We start from the raw sequence: 26,060 nt of genomic DNA on the forward strand, positions 1-26,060 counted from the left end.
GCCTGGCATCGATGTCACCTGGGCTCTGTCTGACGGTCTCTAGGGCCAAGGCTAGAGACACTACAGAAGAACAACTACCTTACTCATCTGTCGGCACTGTTTATGTGAACAAAACAAGATTTTCCTGAAGTATATAAAAGAAATTTGCTGGAAAGGAAAAACCTAGTCAAAAAGGCCTGAAACGCTTTTCCCCACCATCTCTCTTCCTCTCCTCTCCCCAGCATCTTCACATTCTGACGGATCTCCAATGTTGCCTTCTCTGATGACCTTTTCCCAACACCCTCACTCTCCGCCTGCCCCTGGAGAACTTATTTCATCCTGCATTATATTGCCATTATTTATTTGTATTTCTGTCTCTCCCACCCGACTGCAAACTCTTCAAAGGAGAACAGGCACTACTGTATCTTTTAAAGCCCATCATACCATACAGCGTGTTTCCATTCAGGGGATGATTTGCAAGTTTAGAAAAAAATCAGTAATCTCTGTTAGTTTTAAACTAAATCTATAGGAATAAAATATGGCGAAAGTTGCCATTCTAAATAATGAATTAGTTAAAACCCTTTTCCCTTTTATAAAAAGTTAGGAAGAGGAAGTGTGGTGTTAGGGTTTTAAGATCTCCGTTTAAAGACAATTGTTAAAAACAACTGAGAGTTGTTATTGTGGAAAACCAACAGGACATTTGAAAGCATTTGACGTACTTTAAAAGTGACCTTACACATTTGACAGGTCTATCATCAATTAAATGGCCCAATAAGTTATGCTTATGGCTCTAAAATGGGTTTCTGCTTTAATTAGAAAACATTATGCATAATATGAAAACATTATGAGGGTTTCATCATCTAAGTGAAACATAGGTTAGTCTTGGTAGAAATTATTTCTAAGAGAATAAAGCGCTTTTTAAGTGTATCATGTTCACGCAGAGTTTGAGTTTAGGGAAAGACGATGATGGGGCTACAAGAGAAATTCTGGAAGGAAGAATGTCTGGGACACAATTTCAACTCAAACGAAAGCCAGACCATCTACCCTGGCCTTAGGACCCTCCACACCAACTTTTCATCAAAAGGCCAAGACAAGTATCCGTGATTGGTTCTCTGAATAGTGACCTAGACACCCAGGCTCCATGTTCTTCAATGCCTGGTTACTATGGTCACATCTGGAGGTCTCTGTGGGCGAGGCATGGCAGTGGTACACATCACTTGTGCCCAGGAAGGAAAGGAAAGTACTCTGGGGAACAGCTATCTTCCTCTGAGATCTGAATTTATCTCTGTAGGAACCTAGACCCTAGCACAGAAGAGTGGCAGGGAACTGGAGCTATTTGCACGGGAATTCCTAGGACTTGGTGACTGACTGGATAGGGAACTATAAAAGCACGAATAGCCCTGACTGTTGCCTCACTTCTCCCTGTGTCTGCCCTTTGTGTCTTTAGGCTCTCTGAAAATTATTTCTGAAAAGTAACTGGACAGAGTTCTGAATAGTTTGTCTGTTATTTAGTTCTGCATGAGTGACCCGTGAATTCGCAAGATGTGTAAATTGGCTTTTTACACCTACTCTAGACCATAGGAATGTTTAGCGGAACCGTAGTCTGAGTTGAAAGAGAGTATTTCATGTAATTAATGTGGATCAACATTAGCAAGGATAGTACTGTTACAAATGCATTAAAGGCCTTTACAGTGAAGGAAAGTCATGAAATGGCATGCTAATTTAGTGTGTGGGCACCAGAAAAACTATTATCTATTCAAAAATAGTTGTGAAAGAAAAGAATCAACCAAGACAAGCTGGTTGCTAATGGTTTTGGCGTGGGAGGGAGAACGGCATTGCAATTCTTGGCTCTGAGGTAGGGTCAGGAAGGTCAGTAGCCCAGGGTTGACCTTTGTGTTTGGAATCTTTCATATTGACTCACCAGACTCTTGTAATTTAGTAAGGCAAATAGCAGAAATGTAGACGGCGGTCTCTCGCCTGAACTTTAAACCTCCCCGGTCGCTAGTCCTTTATGATAATAATTAGCATTGCTTGCGATCCAAAGCAGGGTAGCCACGTTAAGACCTACTGTATTAATCTAAATTAAATCAAGGAGTGACCACCAGAGAACCCGCCAGGAAGATGGGGGTGGGCAGCTGAGCAACAGAGCTGCATAAACTTGTATTTGGTTTCTTTGGAAGCTTGTTTGGAGGTGAGTTTTTACAAGAGTGATACGTCTGAGAGAATGAGAATTTCAGCCACGGAGATACGATCACAAGCTTATCAAGTGCGGGGGTTTCTCCACCCCCTTTAAATCCAAGCAGGCTTTGTACTCCTTATGTCTTCTCCTGATGATGTCACTTGATAGTCCAGTGGTATTTTTCTTAAAATTAAGACATATCTGTTTATGGTAGTACACTATGAAGCCAAAAATTTTGAATCAACTTTAAGCCCATCACCGGAGATAATCGCTGTAAATATTTTGGTAGGTTTCTCTCAATTCATAGACATGTGTATATATAAATATATGTATACCTACCTATACAAATAAAACTTAAATGCAAATTAACCTTGATATCAGGAGTTCTCATCAAGTTAGTCTCAAAAATTTCCCTTTAATAGTTGCATTATATTTTAAGAGCTACTATTATTTATTTAAGCATTTCCTATTTTTGGACGTTTCAGTTGTTTCCAGATTTTGAACACATCCTTCTGCATAAATCTTTGTCCTTATCTTTAATTACTTCCTTAGGATAAAGTCATAGAAATGGAATTACTAGGTCAAAGGCCACAATTCTTTTTAAGACTCCCGATGAATATGAGTCACACTGCACCCCAGGAAATTTGCTGCAGTTTATTCCTATCATCTGGGTGTCAGAGAGCCTGTGTGACTGCAGTCATCTCAGCATTGAGTATTATTCTTGCCTCAGCAAGCGAGGGTTGGAACATTGCACTGGACTATCGCGTCCGTAGCTTTATTGGCTGTTCTCCTTAACAACTGGCCATCTTGAGAACATAGTGCAAGAGGTTGTTACAACAAGACTTATTGTGGCTGCCCTTAGTCTAAAGGGTAGTAAGAATGGACACAGACAACCTGAGGCGTGTCCAGCATGAGCACACGCATTACACAGTTCTTAATGAGCAAAGTCAGGCAGGTATGGGTTTTGTGATATTTATGTGTCCTAAGCATCCTTTGGGAGGGCTGTGTTTGGTCTACAGAGTCAGTGTGCTGGGACTCTTCCCCAGAAATGTCTGTCTAGCAATGAAGGAACTTATAAGCATGAAACCTGCACATCATGGGCCCAGTGGAGTTTTCCTGCTGACAAAGAATTGATTGACTGAATATAAATCCCTCTGACTTGAGTGATTCTGTCTACTCAGGATGAATTGGGGAGAAATCACCAGAAGGAAATTGGCCTCTGAAGTGTGAGAACATTGGATTATTGCCGTCAGGAGCAATGCTTGTCAGGAGCATTGCAATTTTGCCTTATTTTGCAACTCATGTCATTTGGAGCAGTGTTGGAGTACTGTAAGATTTAGGTCTAACTTTCTGTAGGTGTACATGATCTACGTGTATCCTTTTCCATTTCAGAAATCTACAAACAATAGATTCATAATAGTTGATTTAAGTTTTTAAGGCTTGGTTTATTCTGTAACGATATCAAAATTTCACCAGTTTTTAAATGCTTAACAGTGTCATATAAATCAATTAAATCATTCAATGAATGTGAGTGGCTGGGGCTATCACCCTTCCTGGGCTTAGGACAATGAATGTAGCCAGCAAATCTCTGCCACCATAGAGCTTACATTCTGGTGTGGGAAGTCCATAAACACAGAGTATGTCACATGCTGATTATAGCTTTGGAGAAAAATAGAGCAGGGAAAGTGGGCAGGGAGGGCACTGAGTGGGATATATGGGTATGCCATTTTAAATGGGATGGCCAGGAGAGGCCTCCCTGAAAAGGAGATGTTTGAGCAGACCAAAAGACAGCAAGGCAGTGAGCATTTTTGATATTTAGGGGAAGGACTTGCCAGGTAGGAGAAACAGCAGATGTAAAGGTCCCGAAGCCGTTGGCTTGCTTGGTCTATTCCAGGCACCACAGCCAGAGGGTTGGGAATGAGCAAGTGGGGGCAGGAGGAGAGACTGCCGAGTGCAGAGCAAGAACCTGGTCAGCCTTCATAGAGACTTTGGCTTTGGCTCTGCATGAGAACAGGGTCTCAGGGGTTTTGAGTAGAGAAGGCATATGATTTGCTTTCCGTGTTTGCCGACAGCAGAGGTGGCTTATTCACCAAAGCAGGAGGGAAGTCAGAGTATTGTGGGCACAGGTGCAGAGCCTGTAAGGTGGGAGGTGGGAACTGGTGGAGGGCCTCCCTGATGGTTTCTGGTTCCCAGTGAAGGAGGAAGTCAGGCCGCCCGCCAGCAGCAAGGTTGAGGGAGGAAGCCCTGGAGGCTTGAGGAAAGGAGAGGGTTTGAAGCTATAGGTCTGGAAGGATGGGAGACTGAATGGAGAAATGTGGGAGGAGTAAGAATTGATATGGCCATGAGCACGATGACGATTAATAACTTGAGTAAAGGACCAGCTGTATCAATTATTTCTTGAAATCGTTTTCAAATTTTCCTCTAGCCAGTCGCCTCTCCAGTCTTCACCCTGTAGCCTTGGCCGATTCTCTTTGCCAGTCATGGTACATTACAACTCTAAGAGTCTGATTATGAGAACTAAAATCCTGGACTGATAGAGCTGGAAAGGGCCTCAGAAGTCATGTGGTCCAACCCCTTCATTTTACAGAAAATCCACCAGTGAAATAAAGCGACCTGCCAAGGGCACAGGACTCATGCGTTGTGAAGCTGACCTCAGATCCTGTCTCCTGATTCCTAATCCAGGGCTTTTCATATTATAACAAATTGCTCTTTATTTTTTCCGCCAAATTAGTTATTTATTTTGAGAGAGACAGAACGCAAGTGGGGGAGGGGGAAGAGAGAGGGAGAGAGAGAGAGAGAGAGAGAGAGACAGAGAGAGAGAAAATCTCAAGCAGGCTCCACACTACCAGCGCAGAGCCCAACCCGGGGCTCAGACCCACAAACCACACGATCATGACCTGAGCCAAAATCAAGTCAGACGCTTAACTGACTGAGCTACCCAGGTGCCCCCCCCCGAAATTAATTTTAAAAGAACTTAATCTTACTATTGTTGAGTATTTTAAAGTCCTTATTCTGATGGACTGTAACTGGTTTAACTTTAAAAAATACAAGAAAGGGCAAATACTTTTTACAAATTGGATCGAGGTTTGTACAACCCATATATCACTTACTATTTTATCTTCATGTTTAGTATAGATGTAAACAGCATCATCATCATCCTCAGGAATTTGGGCGAGTTGCTTTGCTATTTTGCACAGCATGTTTTTATTCATCCTCTCTCTCCTGGTCTTTTTTACATGTGATTGAAATGTTTTCCACATTTGCTTCCAGCGGGTGAAGTGTGGTCCATGTGGTACCATTGCATAACCACCCGTCCCCCTGGATAATTGCCCTCCTTATTTTTAGGAAGCAGAAAATAGCCTATTGTGTTATAATTAGTCAATGGTGCCCACCCAAACTTGAATATTATGCAAGAACTTTTGCTTCTTTTCTCTTTTAGGAGAGAATGGGGACGGATGCGGGAGGGAGGATAAGAGTTTGATCATTTTTTAATGTCCTGAAATACCATCTTGGGAAAGATGTGCGGTTTTCAGGTTCCCTAAGATACTTAAAAAAAAAAAAAATCCACACCAACCCAATTTAAAACTAAATGTTTCAGAAAGTAACAAGTATGTGTTTTTGTTCAACCATCTTCTAATTAGAACCTCTTACTCATTTCCAACACAATTCACTTACGTTGTCTAGTTCAAAGAAAATTTAGTAAGCGCACTCATGGCTAAAGACCCCAGGAGTTTTAGCTAGATTAAAATCCTGTGGAGTTTTGAAAATCTACATGAAGATTGGAATATTTCTTAAGGATGCATATTATAACAGTATATGGTTTGTCCAATATTTCTTAACCTCTTAACCCCTAAGAAATGAAAATGTTAGCTCAGGACAGATAGGATTTTCTTGCTCTCTGCTCCTGTATGATCCAGAATGGTAACCACAAAGCTAAATTTGCGACATTAAATTGATTTCCATGACAACTGACTGGAATATCACAGATACTGGCTTATTGACTGATTCAGGATGGAGGTTAAGGAAGATTCCTGTTCGAACAGGATCATCCAAAACCAGCAGCAAAGAGAATATCAGAACTGCTTCCATGCTCCCAGCCGTGTGTCCTTTTCAAAAATGTTCTCATTATCCTGGGAGCTTTGTTTTCTTTTACGAGGGTTGTTGTTGTCGTTGTTATTGTTGAATGTTTTAATTTTGTCTGTTATTTATTTATTCCCTTACTCCCCCAGAGGTGATCGGGTGGAAAAATGGTTATTTTTAGTAATAGAAGCCCCCTCTGTTAAGAAGCAGTCTCTGCCTTCATTTAATTTTTCCTGCGTAAATAAGATTTATTTTGGCCCCGCAGTCAAACACATCTGTACTTTGTGCAGGACACATCTGCCTTTCTACAAGAGCGGCTGGTCCCCCTGGTGTTAGATAAGCCCCCGTTGCTCTCTAAAAACCCCTCATGGAGAAGAGAAGGGAATGTTGAGTGGGAAAGAAAAGCCCCCTCATTCTTTAGCCCAGAGTGCCTCTTTGTGGCCAGAACAAGTTATTACAGCAGGAAGATGAAAGAATCCAAACTCTTTACCACTTTGCTCTTCATTTCCCCACCTCCCCCAAACTTAATACGTTTTTAAAGGCAGATGTACTTTGATGAGAATATTATTTGATGAAGTCGTCTGAATACAAAGCTTCTGAGATCACACGGCGCTGCGTTACCACCTTGGACGATAAGCCAGCGTGAGCGCTCTGACTCGAGTTATTTTGCTAATAGTGATGGAAAACATGTGCTGGTCAGTTTGCAAAGTCTTATCTGAACTGCCTGCTGATTGACAACACTCACTGGAGAGACCTAGCTTCTCCTGGGAAGCCCGCCCTCACTCTCATGCTGCTTCCTGCAAAGGCTGGGTTAGTTGCAGTCTTTTAAAACTTACTTCTCTGTATCCTTTACCAGGTTGTAAATTCCTTCAAGGTAGAGCTGTCTTATTCCTCACCTATGTATTCCCAGGGCATAGTGCAATGCCAGGCACATAGTAGGTCTGCAATAAACCCTGCATGAATGATAGGTGTTTAAGGACTAACTGTAGTGGATCAGAGCCATAAAATCCATAATCTTGGTCTGTGTCCTGACCATCTGAGTATACGGTTAGTCTTTATTACTGGGTTTTTCCGTACTTACGCTTTGAAAACTGCCTTAAACATAGTGAGTTTTGCTTAATGAAAAACTGAGGTAGCAAATAGTAGACCCTGTAATAATGCTGGATGTTTTGACATAGTTCCTGTTCTCCCTCCCGAATTGCTGGCTTTGGGTTTGTTTTGCTAAATCATTAGCTTGTAATGTCTGCTTTTTATTCAAAACATCTGCCACCCAGTACACCAGGAAAATTTTCTAGTGGATACTATAAGCTTAGAGAAAGAAATAGTGCATGTGCCCTAATTGCAGGGAATGCTGAGTTATGCTAGTTTGCGGTAAACAGGGACCCCTAACCATTTTTTGGTTGTCCACTTACCATCTGCATTGAAACATGCTATGTAGGAAACCCTTTTCTTTTTTCTTTTTTTCTTTTTGGTGTGCTTAACTATATTTGGAGAATGGAGCTAGGTCCCACCGAACACGTACGTATCATTCACAAACCTTTGTTGATTTCCTATTCTGTGTTTGGCATTGTGCTAGGATTACAGAAGTAGGTAGGATTGAACCCGGCCTCCCTGGACCTCAAAGGAAGACTGAGGAGCCCAAATGCAGTGTGATCCATGCTCCAACCGAACTACGTCCTGTGAGAGCTGAGGTAGCACAGTACAGAGAGTAGTGCATATGAGGTGCTTGATAAATGCTGGATGGATTGAATTCAGGGCCTTTTTAAAGTAAATGGAAGCACCTTTGTGTATGGCAAAGCTGAACAGAGAATAGTGTCTTGGGTTACAGGGCGAATAGCCAGGCAGATAATGTTGCATACCACACTTAAAAACATTGAACTTGGGCAAGGCAAGGAAGGAACGCTTGGATTTTAGGTGTGGCTGGTAAAAACCAGAGACTCTAGCTATAATCCCTTTCTTACCTCCCCACCAGTGTGGACCACTAATATCGACTCTCCAAAAACTCTGAGACTTTCTTCCCCAGGGTTTTATAAAGGTTGTTCCTTCTGCCTGGAAGAGTCACTGTCACTCTGTCTCCAGAGCAAGCGTCCCCTTCATCCTGGAGGAGCCTCCCTTCTCTCACAGAGCCTGTGTTCCTGCGTCTGAGCACCTATACCGTTCTGTAACGTGAACACATTCACCTATTTCTCTGCCTGCCTCCCCTCCATGACCCGGAACTACGTGGGAAAACGTGTGCGCCTTGCTTTCCTCAGGGCTTCCCACTTGCTTGGCACAAGGCTTAATAAAGGTGCGTTGATCAAAATAGTTAACCGATGAATTCCCAATAGCGCTCTGGTATATTGGATCCCTGTATGTGACTTCAGAAGACCAGGCACTTTTCAGTTGACCTTTTTGATTTTATGCTGGAAGAAGAGACAAACCCTTCTCATATAGATGAGGGGAATATAAAATCCCTCACTGCATAGAATCCAAGCAATAATATCCTTCCCTGCAATGGGAAACAGGGGAAGTTGCTTAGAGTATTGGAAAGTATGTTTTTTTAAATAAAAAGGATTTACCCTTGAGCCTGTTTCCTCATCTATAAACAAGGGGTTGGGCCTGATGATCTCAGAGGACCTTCCAGCAAAAGTTGTTCTAGGAAGCCACACCGTAAATACTATAAAACCATCTGATTCCTGCCAAAGTTCCACATAATGTTTATTAAGACTTTGTAGAGTGCCGAAGAGTAGTTTAGAAAGAAAGTGAAGAGACTAACCCTCCAGTAGCTCCTATCTAGCACACAAGAACTAAGCGATTTTTGTTGGCTGAATGAATGAGAAAACAAAACAAAACACATGGGGGGAAAAACAACCCCAATAGTTAAATAAGAAGTATACTTACTGTTGATGAGATTTTCAAGAAGGAAAGGGAGAATTGTCTGCAAGGGCACAAGTGGACATTTATTGTGAAAACATGTCATTTAAACAGTTCCGTTATTTATTTACATGGGAAAGAGCCCATGAATCCACAGTGAAAAATCCTCATCATAAAGGAATTAGGCCATGACATTAGCATAGCTGTAGGTACAGGCCAGTACTTGATAAATGTCACCAACTCATGACCTGGTGAAGTACCTTTTTGCAATTTAGTAATACGGAGTGCCAGGAAGGTACTAGAAAGGTGTGAGGGGGAAATGGTGCATTCTCAACGGGTTCCTTTTCTCGTCCCTATTCAGACGGCTGTTTTTCTGGGGCTTCTGAGAGCTTCCAAACCCAGAACCGCAAATGTGTTTGTTGTCAGTGAGGCCGCCATTTGGAACTGGTGCTGGAGCTCTGCAGCTCCTTTTCTGTGTAACAGCCCAAGTGTGGTGCGGTTCAGTCTAGCGAGGGCCCCTTCCTGTCATAAATAAGATTACTTTCATTTCACTTGTGGAGTGTGCTATTCCTCAGAGTAATGAATTTCCTCTGTGCCTTTGAGCACATAAACATGGTTTGCATTAGCTTTCTCTCTTTAAAAAAGAAAAAAAAAAAGGGGGATAGGGAGGTGGAAGGAGGAGAGAGAATCTGAGCAAAATTAATAGACATCAATTAACTCCATAAATGCAGATGGATATTTTGCTGACTGGCTGGAAACAGGCTTGTGAGCAGTACCAGGAAATCGCTAGTTTGTCTCTTCTGGAAAGCTATGAAAATGAACAAATTTTATTCTACATGAGCAAAGGAACAGAGAAAGAGAGACAACATGCTTTTTTGAATCTCGTTTTTAAGAATTGTATCAAAAAGTCCATCAGAGTGGCCATGAAGTCCTGACAAATTGCCCTGGGTTCTTCTGGAATTATCAAGTACGTCACAGAGGACAATTTACGTGGCCAGGATTGTAGAGCGGTTTCTGCTTCTACCTTCCCTGCCTTTGCCGTGTGTGTGTGTGTGTGTGTGTGTGTGTGTATGAGTGATTTTAGACTAATAAGATATCCCAGCCTTTCCCAATTTCAAATTTTCCCCATTGAGATTTGTAAGTTATGTAGTTCATAGCACTAAATACACAGTTGTTCATTTTTATGGCTGGGAATCTCTTGTCAAGAGGTGATTCATTATAACGTGGCTGGACATTTCTCATTGTTGGAGGTGCATACTTGAGCCTGAAAGCTATTTAGGACCCATTGACCCTTTGACTTCTGCCAGGATCTTTTTTACTGTTGTTTTTGGAAATTTGCTGGCAGAGAGTTGGGGCATGGGGTATTTTCAAATCATCCAGGAGGAGTTATATCATTAAGGTGGGGGGGGGGAGTCTAAGATTGGTTTTCCAAATTACTTACTCTTAATGGAAAATCCACAGATTTGTCTTTTCAGAACCTTTTTCTGTCTCTCCAATTCAATGTCTATTTCAACCCCCAATTCATAGTATATTATGTGCTCATTTAGATCTCCAGGGAGGAAGAAATAATAATGTCCTGAGAGCATCAAGGAACTGAGTTTCAGGCCACAGGTTGTCACTGACAATTCACTACAGATAGACTTTAACTGAAATAAAGATACTTGATGCATTTCACAGGGAGGTGTCGTCCAGCTCAGCGTTGACCTCCTGCATAGGTGCTCTTGTTACAGTTGAGAAGTGCAGCTGGTTTCCATTTGAAATGGAAAGGATGGAGTCATTGAAGGAGCCAGTGCCTCTTCTAGGTGAAGGTTGCTTTGCTGAAATGTGTACAACACACGACAAGGAACCTCAAAAACAAGTTTCCATTTCACTTGACTGTAGCACAGGAAATTGTTCCTGGCTTGTTTTTGTTATGAACAGAGAGAGCATTGCATATTAAAAGTTCCCCGTAGTTGTTTAATATTTGCTTGGTAGTGTGCTAGTCCCTAATCAGTCCTTCTCCCCCGTAAATCATGTCAACTCTGTCACTGTTTTCATTGGAAGCATGAATTGTTACGTTGAAAATCTCCCAGGACGGTAAACCTCTGCAGCTGTGGGAGGCTGGAGCCATTTACTGGTATTATTAAAGGAAGCTGACTGAGTTCTTGGTCAGCTTGGGGGGGGGGGGGGGAAGCTGAGACGGAGTGAAATTCATAAGGTGCACAGAAATTTAGAATGAAGGTTCTATTATGAGCACAGCTCCATAACAGTATCCTCACAGAAATAGATACATAATAGTAACAACTGTTCCATGAATTGGCACACATAATATTTTGCTATCTTTGTGCCTTTTTTAGAGGGAAAAATTGAATCCAAATGTGAAGTATAAAATTAGACATATCTGATGCTGTAGAATAGTGTTTGAATTGAATGCTTTTTAAAGGTATTCTGTACACAGAAATGTCACCTTTGTTTCCTAAAGGCATTTTGAAAGGTTTGCCAATAATGGCTTTATAGTCTTAATTCTCCTTGGAAATTGAAAATTGTCATCATCCAAAGATGTGACTGACTAGATCACCTCCTGCTTTGTGGGGATCTGAGGAATGTCCTTAGAGTAACAAAGGATGTGTTAAAGGGGCTGGATTTCCAGGAATGGGAAAAAGAACAAAAGACACTGGCTTGGCTGCTGAGACCAATATCATGCCTAAGACATTTCTTTTCCAGGATGTTTCTTTGTTCGTTCGTTCCTTTATTCAATCATTTGTTCCTTTAAAAAATGTTTATTGAGCATCTACTCTGAGCCCAGAACGATACCGGCTACTGGGAAGTCTAATTTAAAGACAAATTGCCCACAAGCACAGGGCTCTCTGCCAAGAATGTTCTGTCCTCATTGCTGTAGTATAAGAAGCAGCTGGATTCCCCAATTCAGCCTTGACATTCAGCCCAATTCAGCCTTGACATTCAGCCCAATTCAGCCTTGACATTCAGCAGAACTCAGTATGTCTGCATCTAAGAGCACAAACCGGTTTTTATTTTTGTAATTCAAGTATAATTAACACTGTGTTATATTAGTTTCAGGTGTAAAATATAATGACTCAACAATTCTATAGCTCACTCAGTTAAAAGCACAAACCTGTTTGCTTGGCTGTTCTTTTAATTGCCAGCATTTTTGCTATTGTGTAAAAGCCATCATTTGTTTTAAAGGCGATTTCCTGGGGCGCCTGGGTGGCTCAGTCAGTTAAGCGTCCGGCTTCGGCTCAGGTCATGGTCTCACGGTTCATGGGTTCAAGCCCCGCGTCAGGCTCTGTGCTGACAGCTCAGAGCCTGGAGCCTGTTTCAGATTCTGTGTCTCCTTCTCTCTGTGACCCTCCCCCGTTCATGCTCTGTCTCTCTCTGTCTCAAAAATAAATAAACATTAAAAAAAAATTTTTTTTAAAGGCGATTTCCTAATTGGATAGAAATCTTTGTCGTATCTAGAAGAAGCAGACAAGGACCTAAGATACAGTTTATAGAAAATATTTTGAAGTCATTTGAGGAAAGGAACTGTAAATTTGGAATAATTCTAAAGTTAGCTGTCAGGAATAAGTATCAAGATCCTGCAAAGCTATTGAAATCAGTGAATGTGTTTGTTTTCTTTGGGGCAAGAACAGGATAATAATTAGGGAAGGAACTTCTAAAATATCAACTGAGCAAAGCAAATGGAAGACTTTGGGGAATCATATGGGGGGGTGGACACCGTGGGAGATATGGGGTGGGATAGATGATCTCTAGCCTAATCTAGGGCGGGAAGTGAAACACAAGCCCTTGACTTAGAAGATGATGTGCACCAAGCTATGGTGCAGCCCCCGAAAGTACGATGAACACTACAGTGAACACTCAGTTCCTCTAGGTCAGAAGACCAATGAAATGTTGGGTCCTTGGCCAAGTTATAGGAAAGCAGGCTGAAGACATGTACAGAGCCATCCTGTGTTCCTACCTGGAATGTGCATGATGTTTCTGGCCTTGTTCCTCAAGAAAGACAGTTGGGCAAGGTTCAGAGAAAGGCAGCTGAGATGCTGAAGGGAGCAAGAGGTGATGGCAAGACAGGACCTGTGCGATATTAGGAGACAACAAAAGGGATGAGAGGTCAGATGGCTTATGGGTATACAAGAAGGTTGCATATAAGGTCAGCAGTGAATCTCAGTACTGCTAGAACCAGGGAGCACATCAGTTGGGAGCACAGTCCCCTTCTCTGGACCCCAGTTTCTTCTTTTGTAGCCCACATTCTATAGTGTGTTCAACAGCACATCTGTCCCGCAAGAGCTCATTGAAAGGAAGGCATTCTTTCACCAAGTAAGTTTGAAAATCTCTGCTTACCGTATCTTCCTCCAGTAGATTTGCCATTGGCACTTGATATGAAAAGCTTTTCCTTAAGGAAAACCTATTTAACTTCTGTGAATCTCAACCAGTATTTCCCAAACTCTTTTGATCATGGAACCCTTTGTTCATTTAGTGCCTATTAGGGCTTTTAGAAATGTTTTTGGGAAGACTGGACTCCAGGATCTTGGAGGTCCCTGGAAAGAAGTTAGTCCCAGCCAGAGCAAGTGCTCCCTGACAGGGTGCAACTTTTTACTTCTAGAGCCCACACAGGAAGAACGTCATAGTTTGCAAGGAGGAGTTTATAGCTGCTTATGGGCGAAGGCAGGTTTATCAAAGGCAATTGGGAGGTGAGGCTCTCAGTCCAAAGGAAAGCCACTGCACTGCACACAGTGCTTTTTAGTGCTGCTATTGAGACCCAGGGCTTCGTGTTAGGGCTCAGATTGTTCTATCAGAACATCATATGCACCATCAAATGAAAAAGTGTGTAAAGCGGCTCATTTAAGTTTTGGCTGAATTGAGCTGATAGTTCTGCATGATTTTTTTTTTTTTTAATTATAGACAATTGGAAAACAGTTTTCTGGGGCTTTTGGGCCAGTCACTTTCCATTATTTAAATTTTGAGGGCATGTCCATTAAGACAATACCATCTACTTTTTCATTTGATGGTGCATATGATGTTCTGATAGAACAATCTGAGCCCTAACACGAAGCCCTGGGTCTCAATAGCAGCACTAAAAAGCACTGTGTGCAGTGCAGTGGCTTTCCTTTGGACTGAGAGCCTCACCTCCCATCATCTACTATAGCTTGTCTCCAAAAACCTGGCTAAGTCTTCAAGTTCAACACTTCTGTAGACTTGTGTGCCTGTTTTTTCTTTCTCTAGAAACCTCACGCTATTTTGAAAAATGTTTTATACATGCACCTCCCCATCCCCTGAGCTTCTGGCCGACTGTTCCTCCTCTCTCTTACTTCTCCACCTCACCGAGCATGTGTGTATAGCCTCAGTGTCCTTCCAACATTGTAAAACGCTTTCCTGTTATTTCTTGGACTTCAGGGACAGCAAATGAATGTGATAGATTGAAAAACGAAAGCTTGAATAGCTTTCTTGCTCTCTGACACATTTTAAGCCTGACTTTCTTTTTTAATGTTTATTTATTTTTGAGAGAGAGACAGAGACAGAGACAGAGAAGAAGTGGGGGAGGGGCAGAGAGAGAGGGAGACACAGAATTCCAAGCAGGCTCCAGGCTCTGAGCTGTCAGTGCAGAGCCCGATGCGGGGCTCAAACTCCCAAACCGTGAGATCATGACCTGAGCCACAGTCAGACGCTTAACCGACTGAGCCACCCAGGCGTCCCTGGCCTCTGTTTCTTTTACTTCATCTTTCCCATTTTGCTAGGTATTGTCCTCACTCTTCACTCTGCTTCGTGCAGGGATGGGGAAGGAGAGGGGGAGGCGGGAGGGTCATCCTGTATTGCCTGTTTCAGTGGGCTCCTTTGCCTGTGGCTCCTGGTTGGCACCAGCTAATAGAGAGGCATCAGCTGGAGATTTTAGGAGAATGAAGTTTGGGTATTTATGGCCCCACCTGCTGTGAGGCCACCCCACCCCCCACCCCCACCCCCAGCTCCTTTGTCATGTTCAGGATGCTGCCTCCCTCCGATTCCTCTTCAGGCCTGGGCATGGCCTCTGTGGCTACTAGCCCTGGAGTGCTATACCTCCTTGTTCATTTCCTTAAGCCCTGCCCACTCTTTGCAAATAGCTCTTTTATTAAACTCTTCTCACATTTCCCAGTTGGAGTGTGGCATCTGTTTCCTGCAGAGACAGAGATTCTGACTGAAATCCCCACTTTTCTTTAACCTTCTCTGTCTGTTTGCTGTCCAGCCAATAGCACTGTTCAGTAGAGCCCAGCTCAGGTTCACCCTCGAGAAGCCTCTCCATTCCACATGAATCTCTTCTTGTGATGTCCTGGCTCTTATATTCTGCCCTATTTATAAGCACCTAAAAATGCTCTTTTGTATGTGGACTTAAATGCCCTAAGACTGATGTTCTTTATGCTTACAGCTGATGCTTCATGGGTGTGCAAGAAGGCTGGCTACTGTTGGCCAGTTATCAAACTTTTATAGAGTGCTTCCAGACATCTCAAGCAGGTTACAGAGTTAGGAGGTGGGTACTATTATTATCTCCATTTTATAAGTGCAGATGCTGACACAGAAAAGTTCACTAGTGTGCTAGAACCCATAGTGAGTTCTGGAACTAGGATTTGAACCTAGGCAGTTTAGCTGCAGAATCCATGCTCTTAACACTACACTAAGCCGCCTCTCACAGTGTTTTTAAATGTTTTGAATTATCAGTTATTTAAAATTCAGATTCCACTTTACAATGTGCATTTCTAATATCTCTTGAGAAAATGGACTGTCTGACTATTAGGACCCGTAGGCCATTGCAACACTGGGCCAGAGGTAAGTGGAAGCTGCCCTGTTCAGCTATGGGGGTGCTCTCCAGCTTTTGAGAGTCTCTACCCATCCTGGTCCTGCCTTCATGCTCCTTCCAGGCATCTGCACGAGAGTGATTTTTGTGTGTGGCCTTTTGGAAACCACTCACATGCCCTGAGTCTTTATCCCACACAAACTCCGGTTTCCCCAGGTAGATAAGGTTTGAGGAGGGTAGCATCTGTATTTCAGGCTTCTCATAACACCTAGCACAGACTAGGTCGTACCTGATTAAAAAAAGAAAATCTGTGAGTTTGGAGAAAACAATGTGCTCAAGTTCACCAAGTTAGCTAAGCAAGGTGATTCAGCAAGGACATGGCGGGCATCCTTGCACTTGGATTGGGTTTAATCCCTTAAAACAGTTTGCCTATAAAGCCTAATAAGTAAAATCTCTCATATTCCTACAACATAGCTGCTGATGTCAATATTGCTACTACTACTGACTAAAGAATATTAGCTTCACCTCCGGCCCCAGTGGCTTGAAGTTTGTGGCAGAGAAGATAGCCATTACTTGCGAGAGCTGTCGGGGAGGGGAGAGCAAGAAGGCAAAGGGAGGTTTCGAAGAAGTTGAGAACATAGGGGATCTTAGTGCCGATGGACATGAGTTCCAGAAGGCACAGAGATTTGGAAATTGGGCAGGGGGAACTGGAGGCCGAGAAGGGATGTGCAGAGCCATCTTGAGAGCAGGAGTGATCAGGAATGGCCTTGGGTGACAGGTGTGAAAAGGAGTGCAGGGCATGTTGGCCTTGTCCTGATGCTCTCCAAGGCAGCGTGTTGTGGCGAAACTGTATGCGCTGAAGGAGAGGTGGGTATGGGGGAAGGGAAAGGCTTTCTCAGAAGCACACAGACCTCTGGGCCCCTCTCCCTTCCTCTTTCCTCCTGGAGCAAATGGTGGATGTGTGACGTACAGAAGTACCTGCTCAAAGGCAGGTGCCACTGTGAGTGTGCAGCAGAAGACCCCGTGCAGGGTGATGCTTTTTACGTTTGTGAATGCACACAAGATCTGGAAGGTTTCAGTGGAGTTTGGATGTTGCTATAAAACACAGCTACGAAGCTTGCTTCGGTCGTGTTAAGAGCATATCTTGTCTTTTTCAATGTGCTGCTCTGGGGGTCTCTGATCACAAGTTTTCTTATTACCTGTTATTATAGTTTCCCCTGTCCTTATGGGACCGAAGGATCTCAAGAAATAGATGCCAATTTAAGAAAATGAGTCATCTTTCCTAAGACAGGGGGCTGGTGCATTTATCATGGTATAATGGACATACGTGCTGAGTTTGCAGATGTTTCTTTGGTGTAACGGCCGAGGAGAGGGGGCCTCACAAACCCTTCCTCATGAGCAAGAAACACTGTTGGTGGTTGGGGGCCCAGAGTTGGCCAAGACTTGGGGCTCTTAGTACTTGCCGAGCGGGGTCAGGTGCCTGACCTTGAGCAGGCAAGCCAGGGACTTTCCCATCAGCAGAGGTCCACTGTGGTGGGTCACGCTCGTTCCCTCCCCTTGGGGTTTCATGGAAAAGTACAGAATTTGAAGATCTCTTCAATGTCTCTTGCATCGGCCTCTATGGATTTGGGGAGGGGAGTCATAGCAAAAGTTAAGAGTAGAAATCCCCATCTCCCAAGAGCAGGGAGCTTTCAGGAAAAAAAAAAAAAAAGATACTTAAACCCTGAAAATGTGCCCAACCGTGAGCAGTGCTCCTGACTCTCCACCCTTCTCACTTCCAGGGCTGTGCCAGGGTGTCAGGAAGGTCACCTGGAGAAGTTTCTGTGATGCCCCCAAAAGTTTAAGCTAGGGTTGAACCTTCCCACCTCCTGCCCCCGCCATGGCCCTTCTGCCTCCAACCATACTTGGCATAAGACCAGTGTTCACTGCCAGCTCTACCACTTACTAGTTAGTTGTGTGACCTTGGGCGAGTTATATACCCTCCCTTGTGCCTTAGTTCCTTCATCTGTCAAAAGGAATCATCATGGTACCCGTCTTGTAGGGCTGCTATAAGAATTCAGCGAATTCAACAGTGCCTGGCATGTAATAAGAGCTATCTTAAGTGTTAGTTGTGGGGCTTGCTTGGATGACAGTGACAGTGGGGCCCTGACCAGCCAGCAAGTCACCTTTAAGTAAGATGTAACCAGGTTTGCCCTGATGCTTCCCTGTAAGCAGACGTTGGTAATTGAAGTCGGCCTGACCTGGCCTCCGCACAGCCCTTGTTTACGTCTCTTTCCACACTCTCCAATCTTCTGGTTCTCAAGGAGCTGAGATCCCCACTGGATTGGCCAGCCCCAGACCAGAGCGAGCCCGAACCAGACCCCAGAGGTCTCCATCACTGACCACATACCGTGTGTATGTTGTTATTCAGTTTCCTTTCGTGGCTAAGGGATGGACACCTAAGTACTGCTTCTTTTTATAGAAGGCTCTGACTAGCATATTTGCTGATTAAAAGGGAGGCTTCACAGAACACTCATTTTGAAGAGCATGGTAATAGTTACGAACGAGGACTATTTCAGGCCTTTACTGCAAAATGTTTACTTCCTAAAATAAAGAGGGCATGCGTTCTGTTTACTTCCTCCTAATGAGAATTCGTCAGGAGTTTGAAGGCTGTTTTTGTGCCCCCTCTGTCTTCCCCCACGTTTCAGCCTTCCCCGTCCAAGAAGCAGCTGACCGGTGCTACCATTAAAGTTTGCATTTGACTTTGAAAGGAACGCTCTGCCACTCTCCCATGAGAACTGTAGCAAGCTGCCTTCGTTGACCAAACATATATCAGAACCTTTAATGTCTTTCAAATCCTGTCACTGATTCCTCTCTCCTCGGGGAAGGTGTTCCTTGACCCCATCCTACTGTGTAAAATAATTCCTCCTCTCTGCTTTTTCTCTACTGGCTCGTGCCTTCATCGCTGTGCTTATTGGACAACTTTGACATTTAACGACTACTTAGTCGTACCTATTATATGCCAGGCACGGTGCTAGATCCTAAAGGTCTAACTACAAATGGGATTTGAGAACAGTGTTATCTGATAGAACTTTCAGGGGTGATGGAAGTGTTCTGTATCTGCACTCTCCGCTGTGGTAGTCACTAGACACATGTGGCTGTTGAGCACCTGCTGTGTGGCTAATACAACTGAGCAACCAAATGTGTGATCTTGTTCATTTAAATTCCCATTGAAATAGTTAGGTGTGACTAGTGACTACTCTATTGGACAACGTGGCTCAAGATCATAGCCCCGTAAAAACAAAGCCCTTCTGTTTATCACTGTGCTCCCAGCACCCAAAACAGTGCCTGGCATTTGGTATTAAGGAAGGAGGGAAGGGAGAGGGGAATGGGCGGAGAGAGGGAAAGAGAGAAGGTCTCTGTCCTCACAGAGCTCAAGATATAGTAGGGACCTATTTGTTTACAGATCTTGAAGTCCAGAAGGCAGGGATTGTCTTTTCGTTGCCTGTACCCTTAAACCTATGGTCTAGAACCGTATCAAGGCCACTGGAGGTGCTCAAGAAATGTAAGTATAGGGGCGTTTAGGTGGCTCAGTCGGTTGAGCGTCCGACTTCAGCTCAGGTCATGATCTCACAGTTCACAAGTCTGAGCCCCACGTCGGGCTCTGTGCCGACAGCTCAGAGCCTGATGCCTGCTTCAGATTCTGTGTCTCCCTCTCTCTCTGTCCCTCCCCCGCTCACGTGCTCACTCTTGTTCTCTCTCTCTCTATCTCTCAAAAATAAATAAAGACATTAAAAAAAAAAAAAAAGAAATGTAAATTCAATTGAACCAGATGCTGAAACAATGGAAGAGTGGCAATGATGGGAATACTAGTCACCGTAGTGGTTATTGTTGTTAACAGGAGAAAATGGCGTAAGCGTGTGCTGCTCTGTCTGACAAGCGGTGTTGGTGCCTCGCTGTCATATCCCCTCCAGACCTTCTAAGCCAGCAGGCAAATCTGACTCTTCTGGCCTGTCCTCACCTTTGGCTCCGTGCAACTTGGACCTCCAGCCACATACCAATTAAACCTTTATGGAGAGAAAGAAGGAACGTGATAGCACCGCCTCCCTGGGGGCCTCTCCCTGCTCAGAAGCTGCCTTTGTGTCACCACAGCATTCTGGCCTTCCTCTTCCTCTCCTTCCCTTCCTGGCAGCCAGACTGGTCGGCCGATCATTCAGCGGTCCCATTGACCGCAACAGCCTATAGCAGAAAGAACGCTGACTTCAGAGTTAGACCCCTTAGATTCAAAAATTAGCTGTACGACGGACTGCCTGTGTGAACTTGGGCCACTTATAACACTCTTAGACCTTCAGTTTCCTCATCTGTAAAATGGCGGTAACAATGCATTTCTCGCAAATTTGCTGTGAAGATTAAGTGAGATGTTGTCTGTAAGTACCTAGCACAACGCTTGGGGTTCAGAAACTGTTAGCTCTCTCTCTCCTCTAAGAACATACCTACATACACACATTCCTTAACATATCACTAGTATGAATGTAAAGCCAATTTGGGGTGCTCAAGTTTTAATTACACTTCACCCCTTTTGGATTCTCCTATGTACAGTTTCCACTATTAAAAGATTAAATTACTAAGATAATAAGCTAAATAGTTTACCCTTCATCTGGAAAACTGGTTTAATTATTATAATAAAGGTAAGCCTCGTCTGAGTGCAGCATAGTGGAAACCCCATTCACAAGTAAATAAAAGTCAAATCTTCTTCTTTTTTCTCCACTGCAAATCAAGCAAACCATGTAATTAAGCCAAACAAACAGAGAAAGAGGAATGAAACAATGGAAAACCAGTCAGTAAAAGGCTGGAAAGTAAGTAATTAGGGTTAATTTCTATTCCACTGTGCACTGTCTTTGCTGTCCTGGTAGAATGGGCAACAATTGACTCACATAAATGATACTGTAGAACAGCCCTGCGAGGGAGCTTATCTATGGCTCTCCACGGCTACCATGTCCCTCCCCCCCCCCTCAAAACAGCATGAACAGCAAACAGCCCTTCAGCAAACTTAGTCCTTGAGGAAGCCACACCGTACCACACAACTGCAGTTAGTTTTGATTACTATCTTGCAAGATTATATTTGAGGAGTAACAAAAATGCTAGTGTTTTGCGGTTTTGGTTTTTTTGGGTTTTTTTTTTTTTTTTGGTTTTTGGTTTTTTTTATTTTACAGTGAAGGCAGCCAATGTCATAGCATTTACGGCAACACCCGAGATTTAATGAAGAATTCTAGATCCTTTCAGATGAATGCTGGACAGGCTCGGTTCTAGTCTCAGTTCTGCCATCAATTAGCTGTGTGCACTAGGAAAGCTCTTTAGGCTTCAGTTTCCTCATCTGTCAACTGAGGAGGCGGGGAGTGTAGCTGTTCACTATATAATCTCTCGTATGGCATATCTTTGTGACACTCTACTGTAGTTACTCTGAATGTGCAATTGTAGTGTAGATCACCTGCAGATGTTTCTTTAAAAAATATTTATAACTGATACAGACTAGGTTATTGGACAACTTCCGTGTCCGCATTGAAAGGCAGCTTAGGAGTTACAGTCCATTTGCAGGCATGGGAAGTAAAGAGATGGGTTATCTTCATCTTGGGATGGAGAATTATTTTCATGTTTCCCTTTTCCCTTTTTAGAACCTTAATGACTTTACAAAGTTTACTCATACAGGGGTGCCTGGGTGGCTCAGTCAGTTAAGTGTCCGACTTCAGTTCAGGTCATGATCACACAGTTCGTGAGTTCAAGCCCCGCATCAGGTTCTGTGTTGACAGCTCAGAGCCTGGAGCCTGTTTGGGATTCTGTGTCTCCCTCTCTCTCTCTCTGCCCCTCCCTCGCTCACACTCTGTCTCTGTCTCTCAAAAATAAATATTTAAAAAAATTTTTTTTAAAAAACAACAAAGTTTATTCATACAATAAATACGTATGACATTCCCTGCATGGCCTAAAGCAGAGTGCTGAGCGGTGTGGAGTTCAAGATGAGAGCACGGCCCTGTCCACAGGGGCTCAAAGGCCAGAACAAGAGATCAACAAAGCACCCTAAAGCCCTGCCCTCGAAGTCAGTGATGTTCTCCCCAGGGCGGGGGGTGGGGGGGGGGTCGAGTCTTGGTGACTGAGTTTTCTAGGCAGACAGGGTGTTGGAACACATGGCACATTTAGGGTGGTGCAAGTTGCTAAGTAGTGGTGTGGTTTTCGTGTGTGTGTGTGTGTGTGTGTGTGTGTGTGAGAGAGAGAGAGAGACAGGAGGTGTGGCTCACAAAAGGCCTTATATGTCAAATCAAGGGCTTTATTCTGGAAGGAGTATAGAGCTGCTGAAGGCTTAAATAAGAGGAAGGGCCTGATTGGATTCTCAGGGCCTTGGTAAAAGTGGAACCTTTCTTTTCAGAATTTGTCCACTTTGGCTTTTAGTGCCTCAGCCACACATCTCCAAAGAGAAGCATTACCTCTTCTGGAATAGGACCTCGAATTCTTCTCTTTTACCCTGTGTGTGATTTTTATTAAGTACTAGAGATATTGCCTCAATGTAAAAGCATCTATCCAATGTAAGAAAGTCAAGAATGTGATGCAATGTGCATATTTTATCTATTTTAGCACAAGGAGATATTTATCATTCAACAAAGTTATGTTGAGTAGTTACTATGTTAATATACTATGTTAGTAAAACAGTCCTATAATAACTAGTTGCCGTTCCCTTGAGGGGACCCTTCCTTCTCTCTGCTGGCATCATTCTACCAATGCTGCTCAAAGGATGCAAGAGGCCAGGACCAGGTTGGCCTGGAAGATAGGCCAGAATTCTAGGTGTTGTGATGCTCGGTATTATATCTGGGAACTTCAGGACTCAGGTTTCGGCTTTCAGTTCTCCCGGCCCCTCTGTGCACAATCCAGCTGGGCCCCTAACCTGTCCTCCAGTAGAAAAGGGCACACTCAGATGCCTCAGGGACCGCACAGGTAGTATGAACACAAAAGGTGGGTGGTTGGGGACTGTATCCCATCTCAAAGGGGTGACTGCTGCCCGGCTCCAGCTGATTGTTGCCAAGCTAGAATTGGGCCCAATGATAACAAGATATAACTTCTTAGAAGAAGATGGAAATCCCTATTTGTATATGAAATCTTTCAATTTTGTTTAAATAGTGGAGGCAAAATCTTGTTGTGACCCCTGGTAGAACTCGAGTATTTATCACCTGACTACTTAATAAGCCTTGCAGGTATGGACCTCCTCTGGCCTTTCCCACCCTGTGCTGTCCTCACGCGGGGTTCACAGGGGACACCCCGTGAAAGCACTTGCATTCGGAGGCCCCACATCCCCAGCATTCACAGAGGCTGTGCTGTGCCTCAAGCGCTGTGCTGGGGTTTTGATGCTGAAAGAAGGGCAGAGATTTGAAAAATGCAGTCCCTTGTGTGGAACACACAGGTAAACAGACCATTTGTGACATGCTGGTCAAAGGAGGGTATGTAGTGTTCTGGAAGTTCAGGGACTGCTGTGAGGGAACAGCCCAGCAGGGACCAGAGAGGGCATTGAGGAATTCATCTCCGACACCCTTCTAGACTATCTGCGGTGACTTGACTGAGTCATGCTGACCATCAGCAGGTGGCCTTTCAGGTGATTCCAGAAAAGCTTAGTGGACTCAAGAATTATAGAAGCAGAGTGTCGAAGGTCAAATGGACCAGAACATGACACAGAGACTCTTCCAGTGTTAGATGGCAATAAAATAAATCAAGAGGACTCATTTGTATTTCTGATGCCTTTTGTAAAATAGATTTTTCTTTTGCAATATGTGTGAGAGGTGTAGAGGCAAAAACTCCTGCAGTATAACTTTAGTGTTCCTCTTTATTATCCACATGCCAGGGCCACCATAAGATTTCTGCCAAAGGCCTGCAGGATAGGCTTCACACAGGTGAGAGCCGTATATGAGAGATGAGGGGACTCTAGCCTCACACCTGGAATGAGGGGAACAAACAAAAACATGGAAACCAGCTAGCTACTCTCAACCAGATTATTACACAAAGCGTGACTTGCTTTGCAGAGAGAAAAGAAGGCTCTTTAATTTCCCTGGCATCTGAGTTTGCCAACCTTTAAAAACTAAAAACCCTTTCTACTTTCTGTTGGCTTCCACGCACTTCAGAACGTCAGTTCTCCTCTCAAGAGAAGGGGCGTGGTTTCCCACACAGCCCTGGCACCTCTTGGGGCCACAGAGTGAGTCAAAATCAGTGACCGGTGGTGCAGGTGGCACACTATTAGTTAACAGTGTACTTGTTGAGCACAATGTCTGTGGGAACAGTTGGTGCAAACTCTGGTTAAGATCTTTCCAGTGGGTTCAGCTATATTCAGAACTTAATGAGACCTGGGGTCCATGGAAGGCTTCCTGGAAGAAGTGACATCAAAACTGAACTTGACCAGGGGCAGGGTGGGGACGGGGGCAGTTGCCTGGATGGCTCCGTCGGTTAAGTGTCTGACTCGACTTTGGCTCAGGTCATGATCTCACAGTTCGTGAGTTTGATCCCCAGATCAGGCGCTGCACTGACAGCAAAGAACCTGCTTTGGATTCTTTCTATCTCCCTCTCTCTTTGCCCCTCCCCTGCTTACTCTCTGTCTCTCTCTCAAAATAAAATAAAAATAAACTTAAAAAAGAACTGAACTCAGCGGGTAAGTAGGAGTTAGCCAGATGTAGAGGATAAAGAAAAGAATGTTCTGGGTAGTGGAAATAGCATAGCAAAGACCCTCTGAGGGGAGAAAGTTCAGAGCTGGCCACAATTTGAATGTGGGTTAGAGAGAAGTGAGGGGTAAAGCTGAGTGTGTAACCAAGGGGAAGCTCATGAAGGGCTTCCATAAGGCACCCAGAGTTTACCCTGAGGCTTCCCACCTTCCCTTTGAATAGGAACAGAGCACAAATGTTACAGTACATGGCGGGGGGGGGGGGGGGGGGGGTTGGTTAGTGGGGGAAATGGCCTCTTCCACATGAAAACATGATGTTCCCCTGCTTCCAGGATCCAGAGACGAAAATGTGACCGTGAGACATATCTGTGTATGAAGTCAGCTATGTTGAATACGAAATATAAGTCTTTGTCCTATTAGTTTTTACAAATACTTAGTCAAGGTAGAAACCAAAGCAAAGAAAAATAACGGCCCCATCTCATGAATAGACCTCCCATAATTCCTTCAGATTGGTGTTACCTCCCCCTACCCAGCCCTTTTATTAATGCTGTGCCTCTGACAGGGAGAATGGAACTATCCTGCAACCTAATGAGAATTATTAAATAGAATACAAATGAGTTAATCCATAATCTAGTAATTTTGAAACTGTGGAAATTCATATTAGTAATGGACTGAATTTTCTTTCATTCTCTGAAGTAAGGGATTCAAAACAGTGTAAACAGAGTCTTAGGGCACAGGTGACTGAGATGCTAACTCTATGTAGTCCTTGTCAACTTAACCAGTCCCCGTGGATTTTGCTTGCCAACATTCTTGGAACGGTCATCTAATGTTCTTGAAAGTAATAATAATTCAATTATTTATTTAAAAAATTTGTTTAAGTTTATTTTTATTTATTTTTGAGAGAGAGTGTGTGCACAAGCATGGGGGAGAGGTAGAGAGAAAGGGAGAGAGAGAGTCAGGTGCTCAACTGACTGAGCCACCCGGGCACCCCAGTCGTTCAATTCTTTAGAAATCAATTCCTGATTGTTATTCCTTTATTGTTAATTCAAGTTTCCATTCAAATTAAATTTCAGAGGGAAACCGTAGGAAGCATAATCATGGTTGGATTTACAGAAGAGGGTAAGGTACTTTTTGCCCCAGATGAGGATTTGTCTTCTGGACATCTTTTCTCCAGCCCTATGACTCAGGGACAGTTGGAAGAGGTTATGATGCCCAGAATGTGTTTATTAGGCCAAACAGTCTTTAATCACATTGTATATCATTATGATTCTTTTTATTATTCTTACCACTACTATTATTCAAAGACATTTCAAATGGAATTTTAAAACATCTACATTTTCAACTATTGCAGAGTCAAAATGCATGGCACATTTGTGACTCTGTCCATGTCAGTGATGGCCGAGCATCTGTCTTCTTTTTGTGGGATCCCGCCAGAAAGGAATTCCTGATGATGGAGAAGGGTGGCTCTCATCTACAGTTATTTCCTTGGCTGAAGACGGAGTGGTAGGCACCAGGAAAGCTGAGTTAGCTCTTCTGAAATTAATACT

At 43.6% G+C, this 26,060-nt stretch overlaps 1 protein-coding gene across 4 annotated transcripts in view; it reads left to right on the forward strand.

Annotated features, from left to right (window-relative positions):
* Window positions 1-26,060, forward strand: part of SCFD2 (sec1 family domain containing 2) — a 400,714-nt gene that overhangs the window by 268,389 nt on the left and 106,265 nt on the right. The window contains exon 6 of one of the 4 annotated variants that reach the window (XM_019469986.2): window positions 18,152-19,184. The exons of 2 other annotated variants lie outside the window; for them this stretch is intronic. In XM_019469986.2, the coding sequence (XP_019325531.2) occupies window positions 18,152-18,309 (158 nt within the window). In that variant the 3' untranslated portion in view covers window positions 18,310-19,184. Of the gene's footprint in view, window positions 1-8,261; window positions 8,803-18,151; window positions 19,185-26,060 lie in introns of those variants that run through there. One more of the 4 variants, XM_053901589.1, reaches the window with a different exon arrangement.

The sequence above is a fragment of the Panthera pardus genome, unplaced genomic scaffold, assembly GCF_024362965.1.
Source record: "Panthera pardus isolate Hobbes unplaced genomic scaffold, ASM2436296v1 HiC_scaffold_13, whole genome shotgun sequence".
Lineage (NCBI taxonomy): Eukaryota > Metazoa > Chordata > Mammalia > Carnivora > Felidae > Panthera > Panthera pardus.